Source organism: Crocuta crocuta, unplaced genomic scaffold, assembly GCF_008692635.1.
Source record: "Crocuta crocuta isolate KB4526 unplaced genomic scaffold, BGI_CrCroc_1.0 scaffold517, whole genome shotgun sequence".
Classification (NCBI taxonomy): Eukaryota; Metazoa; Chordata; class Mammalia; order Carnivora; family Hyaenidae; genus Crocuta; species Crocuta crocuta.
The window spans coordinates 1,093,543-1,116,468 of NW_027529607.1; the positions used below are offsets into that span (position 1 = coordinate 1,093,543).

The window sequence follows — 22,926 nt, forward strand, 5'->3', positions numbered from 1 at the left end:
GGCGCCTGGGTGGCTTAGTCGGTTAAGCGTCCGACTTTCGCTTGGGTCATGATCTCGCGGTTCATGGGTTCGAGCCCCGCGTCGGGCTCTGTGCTGACTGCCAGCTCAGAGCCTGGAGCCTATTTCAGAGTCTGTGACTCCCTCTCTCTCTGACCCTCCCCTGCTCATACTGTCTCTCTCTCCTAGAAGTAAATAAAAAATATTAACAAAAAAAATAAATAAAATTTGCATTTATTCTCAAAAGGTTTGTTGCTTAATTAGGAAAAATAATATTAGTCAATTAAATATAACCATGATGTTCATTTGGGGATGAAATGATAAAACCCAAGAATGAAAATTCAACCAAATAATGTAGACTTTTTTCTCTCTATATAAAAATATTTTAGTTATTTATTTATTTTTTAAATAGTTTATTGTCAAGTTGGTTTTCATATAACACCCAGTGCTCATCCCCACAAGTGCCCTCCTCCATGCCCCATATCCCCCTATCCCTCCCCCCCATCTGCTCTCAGTTTGTTCTTGGCATTCAAGAGTCTCTCATGGTTTGCCTCCCTCCCTCTCCCCCACTATTTTTCCCCTTCTTCTCCCTCATGGTCCTAAAATCACCTTTGAGGTACACCAGTGTATGGGGCTGTATTGACACTTCATATACCACAGGTGGTATTGCCATGGTGAAATGATTTTCCAAGATGTTGAACATTATCTATTTCTCTGCCTCCTCCACACACATCCAGACACATTCACACAGATAATACACACCCATTGCAAACACAGTGTCTGAATATGAACTACTTAAGAGTAAGTACTTTGTCTGCATTTCCCATTGATCCAACACCTCTAAGTTTGAGACTGACACCTCATAGGTGCTCAATAAATACCTGGTAAATAATAACTAACTTTCTTCTGAGCGTTTTATTTCAACTAAATGCATTGCTCATCTAAGTGAATTCTGTGTAATAGCTTAAGACACAAAGTAAATACAAGTTTAGAGCAATTCAGGCTATAACACTGCAGTGTGATTGGTTGTAGCAATGTCTTGCATGGTTATTTTACTTTCAACTACCAAAAAATACAGCTTTCAAAAAATTAACTGTTACAATTTGAATTTCTACACTGAAAGTCAAAGAGCTTATTCTAGCCATTGTACAATGTGTTTTCCACTCAGAAACTTTAAGAAATTGACATGTTTAGGCTCTTATGTAAGAAACAGCATAGGAAACAGCATTCAGAATGAGTCAAGGTACCCTTTAGCAGAAATGCTGAATTATAGTTTGCCTAAGGAACACCAGGATGGCTCACGTTTGCATTTTAGATTAATAGTACATTTCTACAAGGTTTGTGCTGTAATTGGAACTTAAGTAACATTTGTAAAGTGTTATCTGTCAGAGCCTGAAGAGACCCAAAGAGAATGTATGTCATTATGCAAAATTACTAATTAAGTACAAGTAATTTAGCAGATAATTTACATGTTCATTTTATAATAGAAATTATTTAGTTTTAGGGTTCTCTTTGTATTTCTAAAGTAATCTTGACCCAAGGGATCACGGGCTGTTAAGAAGAGGTATAAATTATGGAATGAGACATATGTTTAACTGATTCATAGAGCTTTTGTTGTGGCTAATGATTCTTCTAACAGTAATTGCATAAGGGAAAACATTTTCTTTTTAAGTAAATAATGTTCATTACCTCTTAAATCAACTGTCACTTGGCAACATTAATGTGGAAAAATTTCTACCTTCTTGATTAGCTCTCCAAGGATATCCAGCAGCTTTAAATTAATATTGATCAAACAGAAATCATCATATCTATCAAAATGTTCTTATGAATGTGGATACATAGGAAAAAATTTCAATAGATTTCTAGAAAGATAAACACTCTCCTGTAATATACTGTAAATATATTGCAAATTATGAGTCTGAGGAAATTAGGTTGGAATGTGGGATTTCTTTTGTGGAATAATATGTCCATTGACCAATCTTAAAAATTGCAGTATTAAAGATTTATATCTATACAAATTGTGTCCACATTGCATTAATATTGTTACGTTAACACTACAACTTTGGGGATTAAACAACTTGCATTCCACACTGACTTTTATCTAAATCATCTGAAAAAGTCAGGAACTCTATTTATTCACAGCTTTAGTATGAATATCCCAAAACAGTGTTGAGGGACACTTTAATTTGGGTAACAACTCTCTCAAGTTCTTCAATTTTCTTTTCGCTTAATTTATGGTTGGCTTTTAAACTACTCTTTAAAACTTTAGTGCTTGGGGCACCTGGGTGGCTTGGTCAGTGAGCATCAGACTTCAGGTCAGGTCATGATCTCACAGTTTGTTTATTCAAGCCCTTGGGAGGGCTCTGTGCTGACAGCTTAGAGCCTGGAGCCTGCTTTGGCTTCGGTGTCTCTCTCTCTGCCCCACCCCCACTCACGTTCATTTTCATTGTCTCTCAAAAATAAATAAAAAATGTTAAAAAAAGTTTAGTGTTTAATTCTTTGATATTATTTTTCTAATGGCTATTGATGTAGATATGTAATATATATATTTCACCCAATCAAATTCCTTTAGTTATATCTCAGATTCTGATAGGTCTCATTTATATTTTGAGAAGTGTTGCAATTTGACATGCATTTCCAGTTTTATTCAAGAGTTGTTTAACACTGGATGCTTAATTTCTAGGTAGATGAATATTTTTCCATGTTGTGATAAACTACTAGCTTTATTGAAAAAAAGTTCAGAGAATCCTATTTTTGGCCTTACTTCTATTTATTTTATTTTATTTTAATTTTAAATTATTTTCTTATTTGAGAGAGAAGAGAGAGAGAGAGAGAGAGAGAGCACAAGTACAAGCAGGGAAGAGGGGCAGAGGGAGAGAGAGAGGGAGAGAAAGAGAATCTTAAGCAGGCTCCACACTCAGCATCAAGCCTGATGCAGGGCTAGACCTCATGACCCTGGGATCATGACCTGAGCTGAATTCAAGAGTCAGATGCTCAACCAATTGAGCCATCCAGGCACTCCTTATTTCTATTTTTTAGAATGTATTTAAGATTTCCTTTGTGACATAAAAAAATGGTCAATTTTCATGAATACTTTGTGCATTTAAGAGAAGTTAGTATCTTTATCTGGGTTAAAATTATGTCGAAAGTATTGATAACAAATGTTCAGTACTTCAGTGTGTTTTCAAAATTTTTGTTCATTTGATCACTTTGGGCCAAGAGAGATGTGTTAAATTTGACTTTTATTAATCATTTTTGTCTTTTCTCCTTGTGCTTGCTGTGGCTGCTGTTTAGTGAAAATCATTGTATTGCTTACATAAAAATTCCTGACCATTATAGTTTCACAGAGAAATATTTTTTAACTTTATAAAATGATAATTTCATCATGTTATGCTTTCTTTGGTCTAAGATTTTTATTTTCAAATATCCAGATTTAACATATACTTTCAATTTCATTTGAATAGTACATATCAGTGCATCTCTTTTACTTTTATAACTTAAGGTTGGTTTATTTTTTGGCATAATTTTTAGCCTTAAATAAGAAAGTACTTTTTTCCTACTGGTGATATAAGCCCATTTAATTTTTGGTACAATTGATATATTTTGCCTCTAGTTTCTTATATTTTTAAAGCTTTGTTTACATACAGATATATCAATTTGTGGTCATTTATTCTCTCATCATATATTTGGGGATTTATAAAGACTTGTAGTTTTAGACTTATGGTTACTTTTATACTAATGTTTTTTGGAGTATTCTTGGTCTTCTCACTTTTTTGAATTTTGTCCATTATTCCCCTCTATGACCAATACTGAATTTAACTCAAAACTTTTTCTTCCTCATCTCCCTTTTACTTCCAAATCCAATTTGAAGTAATGTCTCTTACTCCTAGTTAACACTTAGAAGCCAGTTAATGACATGATTCTACTTTCCACATACTCTTTCAATTTTCTGAACCACTTTTAATTGTGTTACTTTATCTAAAATGCCAGTCCATTTAACTTACACGTGTTTTATCAGTGTTCCTTATGATTATCACTTCTTACAAATAAATATATATTCAATGTTTATCACCAGTTTTTAGCTGATACCCTTAATTGTTTTCATTTTCTAAAAATAAGTTTCTATTTAATTTCCTCGGGAGGTGCTTATGGGAACAATATTCCCTGAGTTCTGTCATGTTGTTAAAGTTTGCAAATGGTCTTCAGACTTGAAGATCAATTTAGATGGTATATCTTTTGATCATAGTTGTTTCCTTTAGATTCCTAAATGAATCATATTCATTTTCTGGCACAGAACCTTACTGTTGAAAATTAAGGTCCATCTGATGTTTTTCCTTTATAAGTCAGTTAATTTTAATATCTAACTGGCTTTGTTCAATAATTCATGAATGTTATCTAACAAATAGAAAGAAACTCCAAAGAGTTGTACAAAATGGAAGGCTTTTAAAAGCAGAAAGGGAACAAGGAAAACAGTGTATTATTTCGAGCACCTTCCTTTTGAGGATTGAAAGGGAGTATCCGGTGGATAGCCTCACTAGTGCTGACACGGTATTTCCAGGTCAACGTGTTAAAGGTTATAATCCTGGAAGAGGCTGAAACTCAGATTAGATATTACGTCTTGTTTTGCTGACGTTGGGCTTAGCACAAATGACTCCATTTGGGGCCCACTGTCTCTTTTGTAACAATCCCCCCACCCCTTTTGATCAGCCTCTCAGCTTAAGATGTTGTCAAAATTAAGGCCTTTAGCACCACTTTTAGCTACTGCTCTGTAGTTCTTACACCGTTTTCTGATCTTCTGTGTGATATTCACAAGTCATGATTTTTTTTTTTGCTGAATCTTTGTGGTATTCACAGGTCATGACTTCAGGCTCACAATTTTTAGTCAGTTATTTTCTTGATTCCTTTATTTGGCATTCCTGTCTCAGGGAGCTCATCTGCTTGACAGTTAGTGGCTGTGAACATGCATTTAAAACTTTTGAGAGAATACAATGCATTCAGGAGATGCTATAATTATTCCAAGTAGTATAATGCTCAACAACTGGGGTGCACTTTGGAGCCATGGTGCTCAAGATCCAAACCAATGAAAATCAAGTAAGTAAGTGGATTTCTCAAGGATCTCTTATAACCAAATTTCTACCACCTCAGAAGTGTTAATCCAGGTGCAGCAGGGAATGTTGGCCCTAGCACAAATACCTCACTGTTCAAATGAAAGATAATCAAGGGCTATTCTATCAGCAAGAATCTTGGCCACAGAGTCTAAAGATTTGGGGGGAAGGGGCAGCTATTGTACTAGCAGCAAACTCTGCAACATTTTCAAGAGTTAAGGAGAAGTTCCCAATCACAGTCCATTTATATTTACTCCTAACCAAGCAAGTAGGACCCTGCCAAAGGAGGTGAATCCTGAACCAGGAAATCCTCCTGGTTAAGTTCTGTCTAACTCGATGATGTAAATTCAGGGGATTTGACCAATGAATTCTTTTAGTTCACTTGTGAACAGTTAGGAGCACAGTTGAACATCCTAAGAGGCATTGCCTGGTTATGCATGAGACATCAGGCATTCACAGATCCAAGGAAAATGATAATCACCACTAAGATAAACCCTGTTAGGACAAAAACCATTCCTGCTAAGGTGGTATTATTGATAGATTCATTCACAAGGGTTATTGCATTTGCCTGTTCAAATCAGGAATCAGTTAGATTTTCAGTATATTCAGAAAGTAAGTCTCCCAACTTGAAATAAACAGTTATTCTAAATACCTTGCAAAGATGGGTGCTGTTGTACAGGATTTTTTGTGATTGGGAGAAGAATTGATTTTGATAATCACGGGAACATGGGGATGCAACTGTACTAAGGTTCATATAGGTATTTGTGTTTAGTTGAGCAACAGGAGTTATAACTGCAGAAAGGAAAAAAGGCATTGGATGTTTTAGTCACAAAAGTTGACCTAAGGAAGAAGCTTCTCAGGGCCATCAATCATAGTTTATCGTGACAGTAAGAATTGAAGAGAAATTAGTCATAAGAAGGACGAGAGGGGTCTCTAGCATCATGGAGAGTTTGGAAACTTGGATGACAGATCAAGCAGACTGTAAGGTTACCTCCCTTAGCAATGGTCTGAGAGATACAGATGAGGGGATTATCTATCCAGGCCAATGCCAGAATAAAGGAAAGAAAAATATGAAGAAGGATCTTATGTTTAGTAAATTAATGAAGTTTTGATTCAGCATCTTGGGTGGAAGCACTCCATACCGATATCAGCTACTTCTCTTCCTAATCAATTTGATTTGGAAGTCTCCAGTGTCTGTATAGGACTACATGCCATACAGAGCCTTTCTTAGCCGTGAGATATGTACCCAAGGCTCACTGTCTTCTGATTTTTCAGCAGTGTCAGTGGCCAGGAGCACTTGGAAAGGTCCCTTCCAACATGGTTCAAGGGCTGTCTTCTTCTGGTATGGTTTCCAAAATACCCAGTCACCGGGCTCCAGACTATGACTAACAGGATTCTTTGAATTAGGTTGCAGCAAGGCTTCTTCAGCCTGTCGATAATATGCTTTGACCTAAGACATTAAAGACTTACAGTCGCTGGTCAGAGTAGCACGTCACGGTAAAGGATCAGCAGAAAGTTGTATTCCAGTAGACATTGGCATACTGGTAACTACTTCATATGGAGTGAGTTTATGTTTCCCAAAGGGGGTCTGTGAGCAGGCAGCGAGGCCAGAGGCAATACCTTAGGCCAAGGGAGTCCAGTAGTTTCTGCACGTTTAGAGATTTTGAGTTTGAGGATCCCATTCATTCTCTCAACCTTGCCTGATGATTGAGGTTGATAGTGGCAATGATGATTCCAAGAAGTTTGTAAGGTTTGGCTTCTATGATTTGTCTACTGAAGTGAGTGCCTTGATCACTGGGGACTGTGGAAGGTATCCCAAGTGGGAAACACATTTTCTAAAAGTTTCTTTGCCCTTGTGGAAACATTAACCTTGCAGGAGGGGAAGGCTTCAACCTATCCAGAATCCACACATACATTATCAAGAATACGTTGATAATCCATACTAGGTGGCAATTGAATGAGAGCCAATTGTAGGCGCTCAAAGGGGTCAGAGGACGAAGGTTTGACCTAGAAAACAGTTTCTACAAGTTTATGGACCTTACTGACCACGTGTTGGTGGTAAACAGTTTTCACACTCTTAAAGGGGTCTCTGCACCACTGTTTATTCATAATTTGAGTCATTTTAAATGCACCGCTGTAAGTGGAGGAATGTAAACACCAAAAGATGGGGTTTTCCAAGGAACTGGGAAGAAGCAAACTTTCTTGATTTCCCCATAACTCCCATTGCTCATTGAACGTTAACCCTTGTTTTGCTTTCCTTAATTTCTCTGATCCAGGAGTCGACCGTTGCCATTTTGTAAGGTGGCAAAAGTCTGGCAACACGGGGTTACTTTTTGCACAAGCAGAATGGAATTCAACCACATTTGCTACAGTCTTCATATATTCTTTGCTGCTGCCTTTGCATGAAAGTCAGCTAGATACTCAGATTCTGGCTTTTTAGAATAGACTTCAATTTTGATGACAGCAATTTCAGAAGATGAGAGAATAGTTTGTTGTCTAATTTTGATTGGGGTTCCAGTGGGCTTAAGAAAACCCCATTGTTTCTAAAACATCTCCAAATTATAGATGACTCCAATAGCATATCAGTGTAAATATTAATGATTTGTCTTTTTGATAATTGGCCTGTTCTGGTAAGGGCTGGGACTCTATTTGTTGGACTGGTTTAGCTCATGTGAGATTTCCTCTCTCAAGTAGTTCATGTTGGGTAGTAACAGCATACTAGCAACTTTCTGAGGAACAGCTTGGAAATCCTCCTTTTCATTTTTACAATATGACCCACCAACAGAAACAATTAGATCAAGATTAGTCAAAGACCTGTCTTGTAAATCAAAATGTGGTGTCACAAAATAGGATATTATTATCTCACAGTTATGGTTCTGGCCTTTATCAGCCAAGGGTAGCAATGTAACAGGATTTTGAATGTCACAGAGTTAAGGATTTAGATTAAATGGTGAAAGCAGAAGGATCCCATAGGAAGTTAGTCTGCTTGCAGAGAAATGTTGAGTCAATTCACAGTTAAGAGGACTTTTGGACAGCGTGTGGAGTTTATAAGTAAATGTCATTTTCTAGGGTTAAATCCCCTGTGTCTTCTACTAATGTTGCAGCTGCAGCTCTATAGCCTTAAGGCAGTTTGGATATGTACACACAACCTAATTAAGTTGTGTACTGTAATAAGCAATACGCCCATGTTTATTACCATGATCTTGTGTTAGCATTCCCAGGGCTTGGTTGTCTCTTTCATGCACAAATAAGGTGAAAGGTTTTGAATGGTTAGGTAACTTTGGGGCAGGTAGTTCTTTTTAACAGTTGTTTTAGTCTTACAAAAGGCCTGGTCGTGGTTTTTTTTTGTTTTGTTTTGTTTTGTTTTTTTGTTTTTTTCCCAAAGAAAGAGGTTCAGGGACTGAGATTTTTGTAACTTTACAGAATGAAGCAAATAAAGAAAAATTAGGAACCCATGGTCTGCAAGAGCTAGCAAGACCTAGAAATCCAAGAAACTATTGCTTAGATGTGAGTTTGGGAAATTCTTGGATGAGTTTAATTCTTTTTGGAGATGGCTGGAATCCTTTAGCACTTGGATTATAGCCTAGGTAGTACACAGTGTCTCAAAACAATTGTAATTTCTTTTTAGATACTTTGTTTCTTTTCAGTCAACTGTTGTAGCAAATAAATGGAATCTTTTATGGATCAGTAACTGAACTTAGCAAGAGATTGCCTACATATGGTAAAAGGGTTGATTTTTGGGGAACTGTGTGGTAGCTAAATCTTGGTGGAGTATTTGAGAGGAATAAGAAGGGCCTTCAGTGAACCTGTGAGTCATGGCTGTCCAGGTATATTGTTGACTGTTCTTGGTAAAGGCAAATGGATATTAGCTTTTAAGGCCTACAGGATGCTTAGAAAGGCTGAACAAAGGTCTGTAACAGTGAACCATTTTGAGTGTAGTAAGACATAACAAAAAGCTTTACAGCCCTGGAAAAACTGGGAAATAAGGAAATGATTATCTTATTCATAGCTCTCAAGTCCTAGACAAATTGCTCTTCCCACGCATTAGGTTTTGGGGCTGGGATGGCTGGTGTTGGAGGGGTTACTGCAGGGTGAACCTCTAGACAATTAGGTTTTCCATTATTGGTGTGAAGACTTGTATAGCCTCAGGCTTTCATGGATATTGAGGTAATTTGGGAAGAGGTTTAGTTATAGCTAAATTTTTATAGGTTTTGTATTTTTATCCTTACTATATCAGTATTAGAAGTAGCCTATGGTTTTTCAGTCACCTTGATTGAAATAGTGGACTTTTGTTGGAATTCTTCCTCTTCTATCAAGGGCTGATTGTAAGGAACCTGAAAGTGTAGGTCCAGGTTGGTCAGGAACTCTAAGGTAAGGTCTCCACTGGGGGCAAAATATATTGGCCCTTTTAATTTATAAAGGTCTCTACCTTTATAGTTTGGGGCTGTATCACATAGCAAAAAAGAATGTTTTTCAGTCAAAGGTGTTAGATTCATTTGCTAATCAGAAATTCTCTCCAAATTTTACTAGATAGCCTCACTATGGAAACCTTTTCACTCTGAAAGATTTTTTTGAAGGATTTGCTGTCTTATGAGAGTGAAATTTAAAGTAGCAAGTGTAACTCTGATACCTACTATAATTTGGCAAGGTGTCCCATTAATTTTAATTTTAGTTTCCCCCTAGCTGCTTGTGGGAATTATTGGTATCAGTTTACAGAAGGACCCTTCAAATTTCCGTCAACTCTGGGAGAGGCTTATATGGGGGCTTTTCTTTAGGGGTAGATACAAAGGCATTCAACTCTGTATCAACTGAAGAATTTGCACAGGGCTTTGAAAACAGTCCTTTCCCCAGCGTCCCAATTGATTACAAATCAGTTATCAATCCTTGGGCCAGTGTTTTGGGGATGGACTCCTAGGGGGTGCAATGTGAGAGGCTCAGGGTTAACTTAGGTCTCTGGCCTTGAAGCTGTTATAGTTGTAAGGCCAATCATTTGGTGGACTTTTGTTTATGATCTTGTTCCAAAGTCCTTTCAAAGTGTCCAGCTATGGTCATGTGTTTAGTCAGGCTGGTGGTTCCCATCCTATTTTCTACCTTTTTATCAACTCACTAACCTATTTACAAAGAGCACATCTGGAATGCCATAGGAAGAGAGCTTCCAAATGGGCTTGAAGGATGACAGAGATTTATCTTTCTTTTGTTTGAATGTTTAAATAATAAACCCATCAGTGTGGGCCGGGAAGACTCTGGGAATGGTCTGTAAAATATTAGTTGCTATTCTGAGGGTCTTTTTCTGGTCCATGAGGGGGCCATGTTGAAGAGTGAGGATCTCAAATATCCTAAGGGTTTTGCCATTTTGCTTCTTGCATCAGTTTGGGGGCTTCACCATATGGTACCACCATGTGCTCCAGTTGACAAAGGTCTGGCAGGCCAAGATCATAGGCCCTGACAATGACCCTAAATTCTTCAGAAAACTTTTGGGGATCCTTCTGGGTTTAGGAAATTCTTTAACCATGGCCTTTAGTTCCCTCTTTGACCAAGGAGTAAAAGATATCTGAGGAGGATTGCACGCAACCTCAGGCAGGTATATTTTATAAGGTAACTATTTAATAGTCTCTTCAGAATGGAAAGGCAATTCAGACAGAAAATTAGTTTAAAGAAAGTGAGTACTGTGTAAAGGAGCATAGAGAGGAAGAATAGGAGTTACATTAGTCTTATTGCTTTTGTTTCAGGCACCGTTTGCATCTTTAATTTTTCACTGTACTTTTGCAACAAATCTTTCAAATAGTCTATTTTGGAATCTTGAAGATGTTAGGAAGCTTCTGCATACCAATAAACATAGGTATCCCATTCTATTTGTTTATTTCAGGAATCTTTTCTTTCAAGTGCACTTCTTCAATAGATAATCTTGTCTAATTGGAATGTTCTCTATAATGGGCATTGTGATTTGAAGTTGTTTTTAGTAAGATTTTTTGCCATTTTTACAGATATTTATAGCTTTGGAGACCGTAATTCTCCAAATTTATAGCTTTGGATACCATGATAAAATAAGCAGGTATGATAGAAGGTGGCAAGCTTGACTCTTTGGAGTTTAAGGATTCCATTGGTTTTTTGTCTTCTTTCTTCCTCTTTTTAAAGTTAAGTCTTTGCATCTTTAAGAACCAAACTAACACTTTATAGGGAGATGTGCCATTGGGCTGGAGATTGTGTGGTGTTTTACAGGATACCTTGTTGCACAGAAATATTCTTAAGGTTGGCAGGTGACCTAGTGTCAAACTGACTTGTTTTGTGACCAACTTATCCTAACACAGGAGTCTTACAGTTAGTTGAAAGCTGTTCTAAAAACTTTTTAGTGTTCAACCCATGCCCACCAACTTTTATAGCCTTTTATTTGGGGGGGGTCTTCCAAGATTATCATTAACAATAACCTTTATCTACACAGAACAAAACAGACAAACCTGTACACATTAACATACCAGCAGTAACCAAGGGATATAACTGTGGCCCAGTGTGGGAATGAGGGGTAAGAATTGGATGAGCAGACCCCAAGAATTTGCAAACAGATTGCAAATAAATGGGAACTGCCTCTGTTGCTAGCAATTCCCAACATAGAATGTGGAGAATGATTTCAAACAAATGGGGAATTGTAGACTAAACTGCTAGCTCTTCGCAACATAAAATATGAGTTTAGAGCCAAGGGCTGGGGTTTACAATCAAATGGGGAGTTGCTGTCTGAACTACTAGCAGCTCCCTAAGAGGCATAAGAATTCAGTCAAATGGGGACCTGACTGGAAAGCCAATTAGACTGAGAGCTCAATGTAAAGAGGGCAGAGCTCAGAACCAAGAGGAAATTAACCACGGCCCTTGGAAACAGGAAAAAGGATATGTGGGCATCATGGTTGTGTTTCTCACTGTCCTCAAAACTGTGGGAAGTCTCTTTCTGTCCTGCTGCTGCCACCAAATCGGTTAAAAAACAAAATTAAACTAAGTAAATTTGAGTATCTAATTGGCTTTAATCAACAGTTCATGAATCAGGCAGCATCTTATCTAACAAACAGAAATGAATTCTGAAGAGCTATACAAAATGGAAGCCTTTTAAAAGCAGAAAGGAGGCAAGACAAAGAAAGTAATGTATTGTTTTGGGCAAGATCACCTTCCTTTGGAGGATGGAAGAGGGTCTATCTAGCAGATTACATCACTAGTGCTGAGTGGGTAATTCCAGACCAACTGGCTAATGGCTAAAATGCTTGGAGAGGCTGAAATTCCAGTTAGCTTAGGTATTAAGTCTTGGTTTACTGATGTGGAGCTAATGACTCCATTTTGGGCCTGTTGTCTCTTTCTTAAGAACACTAAATCCAAAGAAAGTAGAGGAAGGAAATAGGAATGAATTAAAGCAGAAATAAATAAAACACAATACAAAGAGGAAAGTTGAAAAATAATTGAGAAAACTAATGAAACCAAAACTTGATGCTTTTAAGAGGTCAACAAAATTTGTTGATCAATATGCCCAAAAGAATTGAAAATACATATTTGCAGAAAAGTTTGCACACAAATGTCACAACAATATTATTCCCAATAGCTGGGAAGTAGGAACAACACAAGTGTTTAACCAGTGACGGATGGATAAACAGAATGTGGAATGTTATTCATCCCCAAGAAGGAAGTAAGTAACAATGCATGCTGCAGCATGGGTACAACTTTAAAATAGTGAGATAAGTGGGGCGCCTGGGTGGCTTAGTCGGTTAAGCGTCCGACTTTCGCTTAGGTCATGATCTCGCGGTTCGTGGGTTCGAGCCCCCGTCGGGCTCTGTGCTGACTGCCAGCTCAGAGCCTGGAGCCTGTTTCAGTCTGTGACTCCCTCTCTCTCTGACCCTCCCCTGCTCACGCTGTCTCTCTCTCTCTCTCTCCTAGAAATAAATAAAAATATTAAAAAATAAAATAAAATAAAATAAGTGAGATAAGTGAAAGAAGCCAGGGACAAAAGGGCACATATTGTATGATACCACTTATATGTAATGTTCAGAACAGGCAGATCCTTATCTACATAAATTAGATTATGGTTGCTAGGTGCTGGAAGGAAGAAAGAATAAGGAATGGCTGCTAAGAGGTGCATGGGGTTTCTTTTTGAATGATGAAAATGTTCCGGAATTGGATAATGGTGATGTTGTACAACTTTGTAAGTACATACAAAAAACTGAAGTGTACACTTGGAAATTGTAAATTTCATGGTACACGAATTATAGCTCAAAAAAAGAAAAAGACATCTATGATAATTTTCACAGCTGCATTATTCACTTATACTCCCTATAGGAAGGAGTAAGAGGGTGTAGGGAATGTTCTGCTTCTTGACGTGAGCGGTGATCACATAAATCAACGTACTTTTATATTATTCATCAAGTTATATGTTTAAAATTTCTACATTTTTCTATCTGCACATTATATTTTAATGTGGACTTAAAATAATTTTAAAAAACTAGATAAATATCTTTTATCAATAGGTAGATTTTTCCCCAACCTTCTTCACCCACACTTTCTTAGGTCAATGCACTGCTACGTGTGTACTTCCTCACCCAATTTCCAGCAGCATATTTGGTGAGATGCAATTACCTGATGCTGACTGTTATTTCTCCACCCCATACTTCTTCTTAAGGACTTAGAACTTGCTTTACTTTTTGGCAGCATAGTTTCCATCCAGTGCTCCTTCTAGAATAAGATCTGATCTCCCACAAAAGAAACATGCCCATTCTATACCTTAAAACATGAAAAAACATAGGTAGGGAAGGTAATGAGCTTTTGTTTAAGAGAAATAACAAATATTTAAAAATAACATCCTAAATGTTCAAAGGTGATCTCTCTGACTGTTGAAAAGACTTGCTTTTTTCTCCCTGCAACAAACACTAGGCCATGTGGTCTAATTTCAGAACAGTTTCTGCTGCCTCTGTCATGTAACATTCTTTCGGAGCCTTCCTTGACCCTTGTGAGAAAAAAAGAAAAAAGAAAAGAAAAATACTTCCATTTTGAAAAGAAGATATCTTACTTCCTTTGATCTTGCAATTAATCCCCCTCACCATTTTTTTTTCATAAACCAGTTGGAAGATTGCTCCTACCCTTTGCAATAGACAGCACACTATCTGATAAAAAATTAAGGCTTTCAGTGAGGCAGGGATTAACTTGATACTCTAAAGAAGTTGAAATAAGACTAGTTTATTGTCGGCATGTCGACTTCGGGAAATAATAGCATAAGAAAAGGATTAAAAGATGCACAGGGACCAAAGAATGCCAGGTCTCCTGGACTATAGTAGAGATTTACACCTGACTTTAAGAGTAATGGAAGGCCATGACAGGCTCTTAAGCAGCATGACATGATCAAATTTGCATTTGGGAGTAACCTTTTGGTTCAAATCAAAACAAGTATTAGAATAAAATAAGATTACCACATAATCTCTGTGCCAACTGCCTTTCACCAATTGTAATGTATACAATGTAAATGTCATTTGTATAAGCACTATCTATAAAATATTAGTGAATAGAGTGGCAAATAATAGTAGATGATCAACTCTAACACTTCCCTTGGTATTTTGGTAAAATCGAGATGTGTCAAAATAGTGTATTTATAATTCTAATATTTGGCTTGCACTGAAATTGAGGCACTTCTCTGATTAACAAAAATTTGCTGGAATTACTATTATAAAGGCTTCCTTTAATTTCTTTTTTTTTTTAAATGTTTTATTTATTTCTAGGAGAGAGAGACAGCGTGAGCAGGGGAGGGTCAGAGAGAGAGGGAGTCACAGACTGAAACAGGCTCCAGGCTCCGAGCTGGCAGTCAGCACAGAGCCCGACGCGGGGCTCGAACCCACAAACCGCGAGATCATGACCTAAGCGAAAGTCGGACGCTTAACCGACTAAGCCACCCAGGCGCCCCGTGGGCTTCCTTTAATTTCAAGGAACTAGGATTGGCAGTATGTCAAACTGTGGTGCATTGGCATGCCACTGGCACATGTACAAAGATAAAATGAAATGTAAATCAAAATTGTGATTCACTATAGACTGTGAGATATGGTTTCCTGAGATAAGGAAATCCCAACGGAAATACCAAATTAAACACACACACACACACATACACGCACCACAGTGAATCATGACCAATATTCACTCTACATAATATATACATGACATCCACTATTTCAGTGACATTGCCTTTGGAACTCAAATGTGTTATAGTATTTAGCAGAACTTCAAGCCAGGTGTATTTTTAATATCTAAGTGATGTAAATATAAATGGGTTAAAAAACCTGATGCAATATCATTGTGCAAACTGCCAATATTTCTCAGAAGCTAAGCATTTTCTTTATTATGACAAAGAATGCTGCTAATAGAATAATTTTTCTTCTCTTGCTTGATGGACTCAATTGTTTCATTCAGGGAACTTCAATATGCTTTAGAGAATTCTGTGAACACTAAGATAAGACATGACCATGAAACAATACTAACACAGAGCTATAAATATTTCCTCTAAGCAAACCTGCATAGTAATCTGACCTTAGATTCAAATCTAAATGTAATCATAACTCACAATTTAGCACATCTGTATTTTTTTCAGATCTAAGTGTAATTGTAACTCAGAATTTAGTACAGCTATATTTTTTTAAGTATAGGTTGCATGGTTAAAATGAGTGAAAATTATACCACATTAGTGTATACAGAAATAAATATATTGAAAAGCTGCAGGTAAGTCCAATTTTGTTAATTCCTATAATTTAAGTGTACCAAATGACCTAATAACAAATATTTTGGAAGAGCAAAATAGCACCTATTAAATTATCTTTGTGGTTAACATAGCTTTATATATTGGAGCCATTTTATTGGCACACAATGTTTTAGGTTTTTCCCAAGATTTATTCATTACATTGTCAGTAGGAGCTTTCTTAAAAATTCTTTATATAGAATATATAAAGTTGGTGATATGGGAATACCTCAGAGATATTGTGGGTTTGTTTGTAGACCACTGGAATAAAGTGAATGTCACAATAAAGTGAGTCAAATGAGTTTTTGGTTTCTCAGTGCAAATAAAAGTTATGTCACGTTATACTATAGTCTATTAAGTGCGCCACAGCATCATATGTAAAATACAATGTACATACCATAGTTTAAAAATACTTTATTGTTAAAAAAATGCTAACCATCACCTGAGCTTTTAGCAAGTCATAAACAATGCTCACAGATCACCATAACAAATACAATAATAATGAAATTTTAAATATTGCAAGAATTACCAAAATATGACAAAGCAATATGACGTGAGCAGATCCTGTTGGAAAAATGGTACCAATAGACATGATTAATACAGGGCTGCCACAAACCTTGAATTTGAAAGAAACACAGTATCTGAGAAGCACAATAAAATGAGGTATGCCTGTATGCACAGTGAATTCTTTTCCCTCTGGCGGTATGATTCTAAAACATCAACATGCATGAAAACATATTTGGCTTTGACTACCTTACATTAAAATTCAAGAAACCAATACCTATTAAATGTAGATTTGTTTTGAAAAATTCTTCACCATTTCTAATCTGTTGACAATTCTTTCTGGTGGAAACCCATTTAGGTGACTAAACTGAATCTGACCTTTTCAGTTAAAATCTTCAGCAGACGTTTAATTTAGACCTAATAGAGTATGATATGTAAAAACCGAAGTCCCATTACCAAACAAAAATGAACTTAATCTTATACAGAATAGATCGTATAATTTGTTCCTGAAGATTGGACAATTTGAGGTAGAAAAAAATCACCTTTTGACTCACGTTGAAACCACTTGTAAAGACAAAATGGAATTTTAAGAACTATTCGTAAGCAAAAGTTAAAAGAAAAAAGGAAAAAGAAGTACTGAAATTCAAAATTAGATATAAATAATAAAAAATATTGAGGGTTTTGTGGATGCATACTCCTACATCCATTTCTACTCTTGTATCTTCCTGTCATAAGGGCATTCTGTACAGAACCTGGAAAGCTGATTACTTCTTCAATACCTCAGTGGCAGATCTTGTTTAATCTATATATCAATAACGGACAATGAGAAGTGAGCAGGAAAGTTGTTAAAAGGTCCAGGAAAGACATCACCTTCTGAATGTTGCTGTTTCTCAGAAGGACAGGAATTCCGGCAGCCATCTTGCCACTTCCTGATGGTAAAGCTGAGATATGGAGGAGGAAGAGCCAAGAGACTCCAAAGTGCTACTGAAGTCTTAGTATACTGTGCCTGAAGATATCTTAACTCTGAATATTTTGTTAGGTAAGATTTCCTTTTCTAGTGTGAGTTGGAATTTTCTGTTAACTAAAGATATCATGAGGATATTTCTTTTGTTCTACTCTTTAAAATGCAGATAAAAAAAGCTTTTTTATCTACTTAAAAAAGTTATACTATAGGAAGTGTATTTTCTAAATACAAGCAATCTAATTCAAAATCCTCAATTGAGGATTTTTAGTTGAATTTTATTTTAGCATTAAATGCATACGTGTTTTAAAAATAGTCAATTATTCCTCATGGAAACGTCTGTATTAGTGCTTCTTCTCAATTATGGTTCCATAATTATAAAAACTATAAAAAAAAGTATTAGTTCATGTGTTGTTGGTCTTTTAAAACATGAAATATGAGTATCTTCATTTAAAAATGGAAGTTGTTTTCAGTTTACAACTAAGAGAAACCGATATTAAGAAAATTAGAAATACTTAAATAAAAAGTCATTTAGACAAGTCTTTACTGTTAAAGATTAAACCTTATTTGACTCTTTCTCAATGGATTTATAAAAACTGTTAAGAACATGAAATTACCAATTCTAAACCACTTTAAAAACTTTATTTTTACTAACTACAGATTTTCATTTAAAAATGTAAAAATATTTAAAATTTTAATTTTATTTTTTTTAATTTATTTATTTTTGAGAGAGAGCTAGAGGATGAGTGGAGGAGGGGCAGAGAGAGAGGAGACACAGAATCTGAAGCAGGCTCCAGGCTCTGAACTGTCAGCACAGAGCCTGACACGGGGCTCAAACCCATGAACCTTGAGACCATGACCTGAGCTGAAGTTGGATGCTTAACCAACTGAGCCACCGAGGTGCCCCAAAATAATTTTAAATTTGTAAATAAATGTTAGAAGGCACATTTATTGAATTGGCTGTGCATGCAAGCAGGCATCTATACAAGAAACTTGGCAATGTGTGTGCTGAGAGGGAGGCAAGAATAGAGTTGCTCAAGGCACCTATGTAAATTAGCTCTTACTGGAATGCTTATCAGAAAAGTAAAGAGTCTTCTTAGTTATCAAGACACTTACAGGTAGCGATTAAATTTTCTTCAAAGAATGAACTTGTACTGCTAGCTAGGATTACTTGATAGTATCACACACATACAAAATTGAGAAAGCAAGAATTTAAATAAATTAATCAAGAAAATCCACAAGATTATGTACTTTTGTAAACTTAGTCATTTCTTATAGTAAATATTAAAACAATAAGCAAATTCTACTAAAATGGTAGAATATTGTGTCACAAAGCTACAGCTACAGTTCATCTAGACATTTGATCTTCTGTCCTATTAATTCCTTGTGCACATAGCACTCAGTTCCCTGATATTATCTTAACAATCCATTTACAAGCATTATGAAATATTGTTCAAATATTTGAAGACTTTGATAGACTGGATTATCCAGAAAGAGATGTCAAGGCTTGACACACCCACTGTACTTCCCAGTCCTGTTCCATTCAGAGGCCCAGTGAATGAGAGTAGGCATAGGAGTGTCATATAGATTCTTATAGAAGGTAGGTATTTACCAAACACATTAATAAAGATTGAAAAGCAAGACAACTTTAAAGGATTTACTATAGGCTGTGGATAAGATACTCCACAGACAATAGTTTTCCTTAGAAATTATTGAGAATATAAAACTCTGAAAGTAATAGAAGATAATACCGACTGCTTGATTGATTGTGTGTGCGTGTGTGTGTCTGTGTCTGTGTATACATTTGGGTTGTTCAAAGTGTTTTGAATCATGACATCAAAGCTAGAAGTAAAAGACTGAAAATTCTGAGTTAAAAATTTAACTTTGGAATGACCCTCAAAACTATGAACAAAGTGAAAATATTGGGAAAAAGCAGTCTAAGATTTTGTTCTTAATATGTAAAGAAATGTCATAAATCCACACAAATAAAAAACAACCCAGAAGGAAAACAGACTAAAACCATGAAACATTGGTTGACAAATATGAAAACACATATGGCCAAAAGATACAAGAAATGCTGTTTAACTTTGGTAGTGATAAAAATTTTAAAAAGGTAACCATGATATATTCTGCTTTACGTTTCCTGTTGAATTAGCTAACAATTTAAACAAAATCCTTTGTTCTGGGAGAATATGGAAATGGACAGTCCTCCACACTGATAATGGAAATGGAAATGGCACAGATTTTCTGAAGAACATTTGGGCAATATTCATCAAAATTGTTTTAAAAACTTCTGACCTTTTAAACATTAGTTCCAATGAATTACATATTTTTGTAAGAAAATAATTGGATATATCAGCATATACAAATTTGCAAGGATGTTTATCTCCAAGCTGTTTATGAAGGAAGAAAAAAAAAGGGGGTATAGGGAACAAGCTAACAATCTTGATACATGTGTATCAGGAGGAAATTCATTATATTATGATGCAAACACTGAAGGAATAAAACTCCTTAAAATTATATAATTATTTGTGGATACAGAAGCTGACTATTGCATACTGTAAAATAAAGAAAATAATTTACAAAAGTTATACTATGATCCTATTATTGTTAAATTATCTATACATATTGTATAAAATTTGGGAAGATAATGCAACAAATTTTAACAGAAGATTTGTCTACATAATGGTATTGTACGTTGCTGTAAAGTTTTTCATTTTCCATTTTTTTTTTCATTGTCTAAAGGAGGCTTTTAACCTAGAAAATGTGCCAGGAATAAACTTATAGTTTATGTGAATATAAATAGAAACAGATTTTCTTATTCTTTCACAGCTAAAGTATTGCCAAAGAAAATATTTTAATACATCTTTCGTATTGGTAAAATAAGAAGTGGAAGATTTGAATATATGGTTACAGGAAACCTCTAAGCAGAGTAAAAAAAATGAAAAACAAAACAGCAAAAACAAGAACAAAAAACCTATTCTCCAAACACCTTTGGTAAAACAGAATTTTAAAAGTAATGATTTAAATGTAAATAAATAACTCTCGTCTCAGTTTCCAAGGTGGGTTTCAAATAGCACATAATAAAAATCAATATAATAAAACCCTTTTAAAAAAAGTATAAAACAAAGTTGAGTAATACAGATCAAAGGTAGGAGAGAAAGAGAGATCTAGAAACAGGACCAAAATAAAAATTATACTAGAAAACAGACAAATTGATGTAATCTCAATTTGTCAGAAAATCACTGAACTTTTGATAAATTGAGGCTAAAACTGAATGTTATAATTCAGTAGCAGTAACGGTCTAATAAAAAGAGACATGAGTTCATAAAAATAAAGAAACATACTTTTCTGAACCCTGAGATATCATTACATCGAACAATATAAAATATAGATTGAAAGATATCTGTTAAACAGAATTTCTATGTTCTCCATATATGACTTTGATAATATTGGTGTCTGGTAAAAACTTAAGGCATAATACTAAGCTGTACAAATATGAAAAGAATTAAGACAAGTCTAACTTTTTGTCACCTTAATTACTACAAGTTTAGAACTTAAGGAATGTAGAAGTTAAAGCTTTACTATTTAAGTGCCAATTTTGATAACCAGCAAGCCCCTTAATTATACTCTACCAATGGAAAGAATAGCAAAATATCCTATAAATCAGATATGTAGGCAACATTAAAAACCTCCATCTAGAGTTTTAGCCATCAGAAAAACAATCATTTCAGTATATATATTGAAGAGAAATTCAACTATTTCCTAGTACGGTAAACATTCAGAATGAAATTACATACTGCATTTATACTAGCAATTCTTAAACCTTTGGTTTCTTTTAAAAAATTCAGATGAGAAATTAGAAAATTTCTGTTTGTAAAAATAAATCACTTTGTGATTCTTAGGTATAAGAACTATTTTTAGTATATTTTCATAGAAGAAATTAAAGCTAGCAATGTTATGAAAATAAGAAAGCAAATATGATATGAACTCAAATAATTACATCACTGCAGATGGTTCAGAATGTAATAAAAATATATCTAATCATACTTATTGCTATGAATACTAAATCAAAATCAGAATATATAATATTGTAATTTGAAGATGGGCCTCTGTAAAAATGAATCAAGCTTCCAAGATTCATTTATTTTTCCATAAAAGAAAACTAGCTTTATATACAAAACCTTTTATCACAAAGTTTACTAAATTAAGCGACCATCGCTGGGATTTGAAATGTTCTGAGGCTACGTCAGGCAGAGATCACTCTCATTCCCACGGCTGCTGCAAACACTGGCTTCCTGGGTTATGCGTTTCTCTCCTAGGGCTTCTGGGCCAGGGCAATGTAGAGCGGCTTGGAGCCCAAGATGCGGCCATTCATCTCAGCCATTGCTTTAGTGGCCTCCTCAGGAGAGGAGAAACAGATCAAGCCAAATCCTTTGCTTCGCCCTTCTTCCCGCATTATCTTGACTCTGCTAATTGATCCAAAGGAAGAAAATTCCCTCCACAGTTTTTCATCATCAATGGTGTCATCGAGGTTCTTAATATAGAGCTTCATGCCTTGGCACCTCCGAAATCTTTCCTGTTTCAGCTGCTCAAACATTTGCTTTAACTCAGCCTGTCGCTCTGATTTCTTTTGTGCTCGGCCTACAAAAAGCAGCTGTCCGTTTATATCCTTTCCATTCATTTCTTCAACGGCCTTTTTGGCAGCCTCGTGGCTATCAAAACTCACAAAGCCAAAGCCTTTGGATTTCCCACTGGAATCTGTCATCACCTTCACACTCAGGGTTTTACCATATTCACTGAAAATTTCCTTCAGTCTCTCATCATCCATGTCATCTCCGAAGTTTTTGATGTAAACATTGGTGAATTCATCAGCCTTGTTGCGGAGCTCGGCTTCTCGATCTTTGCGGTTCTTGAATCGGCCAACAAACAGCCTGCAGTCCTTGAGCAGAGCCCCATTCATCTCCTCGATGGCCCTGTCTGCGGCGATCTGGTTCTGAAAGTGCACAAATGCATAGCCCCTAGATCCTTGGTCATCACTCATCACCTTGGAGGACAGGATCTTCCCGAAAGCTGAAAAATGTTCATAAAGGGTTTTGTTGTCGATAGATTTGTCCAGATTCTTGATGAACACGTTCCCGATGCCCGATTTCCTTAAGTAGGCGTCGCGCTGAGACCACATGAGGCGGACGGGTTTGCCTTTTATCATGTCGAAGTTCATCGTGTCTAGGGCCCTCTGGGCATCGGCCAGCTTCAAGAAGTTCACGTAGGCATAGCCCAGAGAGCGGCGGGTGGCCAGGTCCCTGCAGATGCGGATGGACAGCACAGGCCCCACGGCGCTGAACTTTTTGAACAGCAAGTCCTCGGTGACGTCGGCATGGAGATCACCCACATACAGCGACGCCTGGCGGTACTTGGCTGCCACGCTCATGTCCTTGCCCCTCCCCACCGCGAGGCTGTCCCTAGGAGCTCTCAGTGGGATTCCTGCAGGAGGGTCCCCAGGCCGCAGTGGGAGCCGGGCTCGTGCGTGGTGGCCCCAGGATCACCGCTTAGAGGCTGAGAGATGGGGTTCAGGTACGGTTCCACCAGGTCAGAGCAACAGCCTCATCTACAGGCAG

The 22,926-nt window shown here is 36.4% G+C and overlaps 1 protein-coding gene across 1 annotated transcript; it reads right to left on the minus strand.

Moving 5' to 3' along the window:
• Positions 1-16,242: 16,242 nt before the first annotated feature.
• On the minus strand, positions 16,243-22,920 carry PABPC4L (poly(A) binding protein cytoplasmic 4 like). The gene has a single exon (XM_077761939.1). The coding sequence runs from the start codon at positions 22,737-22,739 to the stop codon at positions 21,627-21,629; it is 1,113 nt and encodes a 370-aa protein (XP_077618065.1). The 5' UTR covers positions 22,740-22,920; the 3' UTR covers positions 16,243-21,626.
• Positions 22,921-22,926: the final 6 nt, after the last annotated feature.